This window comes from Tripterygium wilfordii, chromosome 16 (assembly GCF_013401445.1).
Source record: "Tripterygium wilfordii isolate XIE 37 chromosome 16, ASM1340144v1, whole genome shotgun sequence".
Taxonomy (NCBI): Eukaryota; Viridiplantae; Streptophyta; class Magnoliopsida; order Celastrales; family Celastraceae; genus Tripterygium; species Tripterygium wilfordii.
This window is the reverse complement of record NC_052247.1, coordinates 10810336-10814725: the sequence shown is the minus strand read 5'-3', so window position 1 is coordinate 10814725 and position 4390 is coordinate 10810336. Positions and strand designations below refer to the sequence as shown.

General features: G+C 41.4%; 1 protein-coding gene across 1 annotated transcript; it reads right to left on the bottom strand.

Annotated features, from left to right (window-relative positions):
* Positions 1–2019: 2019 nt before the first annotated feature.
* Positions 2020–2983, bottom strand: LOC119980791 (putative cytochrome c biosynthesis ccmC-like mitochondrial protein). The gene is given in 2 exon segments (XM_038823582.1): positions 2020–2418; positions 2420–2983. Coding segments are annotated over 2 exon segments (705 nt in total). The 3' UTR covers positions 2020–2277.
* Between the last annotated feature and the right edge of the window lie 1407 nt (positions 2984–4390).

Here is a 4390-nt window from a genome sequence, read left to right as displayed (position 1 = left end):
GTTAGCCAAGCGCGCCTATTACAGCGCCTCTATTACAGAAGCGAAAGCGATGCGCCCTATTGACCAGCCGACGAGCATCCTTATAAAAGAATGAATGGGAAGCAGGCCCGGTCTATACTGCTAGAGTTATCTTTAATTCACCCCTCCTCTATTCAACTATTTGAATTCCGTCTCTAAGCTTTCCCTTGACTTTAGTGCCTGCTGAGACTGATTTCCTCTCGACTATAGTTGAATGGAAGTTTCATTTCCTAAGTCTCAAATAATTTATTTTATTGAGTCCCTATAGTGCATTCCCCTACATAGTCTGTAGAGTAATTTCTCACTAAGAAGGATTTTTATATAAAAATGAGAATTCCAGATTGAAGATCTCTTGACCCATATACGATCCAGTTCTACATCTTAGCGCTGAACTAATGAATAGAGATTGAGCTTCACTTCGCGAGTCGGGAATGGCATCATTTAAAAAAAAGTGCTAGCGTTGACAAGAGATGAGCTAAAGAGGTGGCCGGGCAGTTGACCAGACCCTACTACATACAGACAGCAAGCAAGAGCTGTGCCGGCTTATCCGGAAAATGATGCTTTTCTTTTTCTCACCCCAAATGCTACTACCTCTTTGCTAAGCACAGGAATGCTTGATCGAGTAAAGCAAGCAAAGAAGCAGCAGGATACGGAATATGAAGGGGCTGGAGGTAGAGCCAATGACCAATTGAAGAGTTACAGACTACAGTATAAAGCCCTCAATCATGCTCTTGCCAGTGGCATAGATTGTATATACTCTCGCTGATTAAGGCAAATTCTGCGCTCCACGAAAAAACATAGGGGTCGTCCCTGGACTAAAGGAAGGCAAAACGAAAAGTGCCCCTATGACTCTGGTTCTAGTGAAAGTGATGAAAGTATAGCTGTGCTCCAGTTTTTCGGGTAAAGGTTATACGGTGAAGAGCTTTTTTTATATATTAAGGGTGCATTTGGTATGGGGGTAAGAATTTAGGGGTATAATTTGTTACCCATGTAAATGTTACATGGGTAATAATAATTATGGAGAATAAGTGTTATCCTTGTTTGGTAAAGAAGGGTAAAATTTACTCAAGTATTCATTATTCTTGTTTGTTACAGCTATACATTACTAGTGTACTACCATTACCCTTGTTTGTTATTATTGTAATGAACCAAACTAGAAAAAAGTGAGATTATGTCATTTTTTTATTGTTATGACTATCATGTACCAAAATTTTAAAAATATAGATACATATGCATATATATACACACACAGCTAGACATATATATATATATATATATATATATATATATATATATATAACAACAATTGTTAACAATTTCAACAAAATAATCTGATAACATTCAAATCCATGACAAAGACGTAACACAAGAGCAGAGGTCACCATTTGACCCGCGGGCCTAGGTCCAAGCCTGGCTCGGCCCGAAAGTAGACAGCGCCTGGGAAGCCCTGCCCTACCCCTTGGGCTGGCATGAGCTCCATTTTTTGGGTCGGGCCCGACCCGAAGCCCGACACCTCGGGCCAATTTTGGCCCGGCCCTAGCCCGACATTATTTATTTATATATATATATATAAATAATACACAGACAGTGCATGCACTGTCTGTGTATATGTATATATATATACATATGCAGACAGTGTATATATAATATATATACATACATATATATATATACGTATATATATATATGTATATACATACATATATATACATATATATATAATATATAATATATATGTGTATATATAACTTATGGGCTTTTAGAATTTTTTATTTAAAGGGGTAATAGGTTGGAGTAAAACTTTCTATTACTTTTTATTACCTAGGTCCCTCCACTAGTAAACTTTATGTATAAAAAATAAGCTCAATTACTAAAATGTATTACAGGAGTAAAAGTTATACTGACATAACAAACACAAGTAAACTTAAAATTTAATTACCCTTGTAATCATTACATCCTATTACCACTGTATCAAACGCACCATAAAGGTGAGTAAGCAAGGCGACCTTATTAATTAAAGAAAACATTCGGGACATAAAAGCCTATGGTAATCTCTAATCTCGTCCTTAGTTGCCGAATTTAATGAAGGTTTCAATCCGACGGATCCACCGTAATTTTAAGGTCAAATGAGGCCTCGACGGAGATGATGGATGGGGACTCCTACTCTGACTATAGTTGCGATCTCTAAGCGGGATTTTCAGTCATCCATCCCTTTTCTTTCTCTAGCGAGTGAAGTGCCCCATAAGCTATAAGGGCGAGCTATATGTAACAATTCCGTGAGCAGCGATTGAACTGAACGTTCCAAGTGCATCCAGCAGGAATCGAACCTACGAATTTCCCCTTTATTAAGTTGGTATAGGTTGGGCGCTTTAACCATTCAGCCATGGATGCAAAGAGACTCAGCGAGTGAACTAGGTTTTGGTATTCCTTCTCGAGCTTCTATTTCTTCCGTTAAAGGAGATTCGAGAAAAGATGGAATAGGAAGACGTGTTTCCAGAACAAAGAAGATACGGGTTGAGAAGAGGGAGTTAGCAAAGTTATACAAGATTGGAATGGGCATAGGAACATGTATTGATGTACCAGATCGGCTAATGCTCCCAGGTTGATGCGATGTATTCCACCAGTTGACTGAAGACTTGATTATTGGTATATCGATCGGTCCAGCACGGATTGAAATAGAAGCCGGTTCGACAGGAAGCTTTTGAAAACGCAGTGCACCCAGGTAAATAAGGAACGAGATGAATACAGAGGTTAAACGAGCATCCCACACCCAAAAGGTGCCCCACATAGGTCTTCCCCGAAACCCCCCAGTAACTAAGGTAAAGAACGTAAAAAAAACACCAATTTCTGTACCGGTTCCGGAAGAGCGAAGAAAAAGAGGATGTTTTGTTAATAGGAACAAGAAAGTGTTTATAAGCTTCAAACAGACCGTCGCATTGACTCCCAAAGTGTGGAAAATCGCCATCAATCGTGTAAGCGCCTGTGACGAGGGGAACGGTCAACACGCTTCCCTTAATGAGTTCTTGTAGGTGTTTGGACCGGATGACCAGGATGGTCTAAATCTAAACTCATAAAAGGTCTTTTTTAATAGTCGGGAATGTACGCCCTGAATAGTTCTTTGGTATTTACCATCAGGAACCTAACTATATCAAGACAAGGTTCCCCCCGGTTGGTACCCATTGACTGGATAGTGCTACCAAGCACTTTCCGACCCTTTGGCCAGACCAAAATGATATTGGACAAAGAGCACAACGACAGGTAGAACTTCACCAGGACAGGAGATGAGCCTCCTCGTTCCGCACCTTTCACTTTTGACGGTGTAAGGACGGAATGATTTGAGGTATTCCCGATCGGGTCAAGGACACGTAAATTTTTCACGGTTGATGGCGATTTTCGTAGATGCCACCCCTCCCATAAGGTGTAAGCCTACGGTTTTGAGGTACGCCCCGACGAAAAGAAGGCCAGACTTCCGGTGTAGATCACGCACCTGTTTACAAAACAGGTACACCGCAATGCAGTCTTCCTTGGTCAGCTTACCGAAGACGCATAACTACACTAGCAAAAAAAGTCGCCAAGAGGTAAGTCCCAAGGTTTCGTTCATTCAAAAGCGCTTTCCTCTCCTTAAAGGTGACTCAAGGGAGGCATCACATACACTTACTAGTCTTTTCGATGAGAATAGAGGGTCTTTCTCTTTTTCAAAAGAGCCTTTTTCCCTCCCGCTTATTGATTAGGGCGAGTAGCTTCTCCTTTCTTCCTTTCCTTTCAGTCCTTCGCACCTCAACCTATCGGTTGAGTCACTTCCTTCCACTCGCCAACCAAGGACCTACGGACTCCCAGGGGAAATTAAGTCAGTGTTTGTGAACCCTCCCCTTGAGTCACCTTCGGAAGAGATAAGGTGAATTTCACACTATCTTAATCTTCTTTTCGAAAGGCTTGATCCTTCATCCGGCTTTCTTTTCCAGCAAGCACCCCTATCACATAAAGGGCAACTACAAAGAAAAAATTATATATATATTATAAGGCTAGAAAACTTCCTTTTTTGCTGGCTTCTGGCCTACACAGATCAGGTTGTTTTGTTTGGAGGGCGATCAGTATCAGTGGGATCCCGTTTTCTTTGTCTGTTAAGCTAGCAGTTGCCGGACTAGCCTTCCTTGCCTTCAGCCTAGCTGCCTTGTCTTAGCTAGCCCTTTCGGACTAGTCTTTTGAAGCTTTCTCGCTTCCTCCTAAAGGGGAACACCAGCTAAGGCACTAATAAGAGCAACAGCTAGCAACAGCTATCCTCCCCTATCTTTTAAAGCTTCTGCCTCCGGAGTTTACTTGACTTTAAAAGGGCTTGCCTTGCTTTCCTGCCCTCGGCCTTCAGACGGGATGC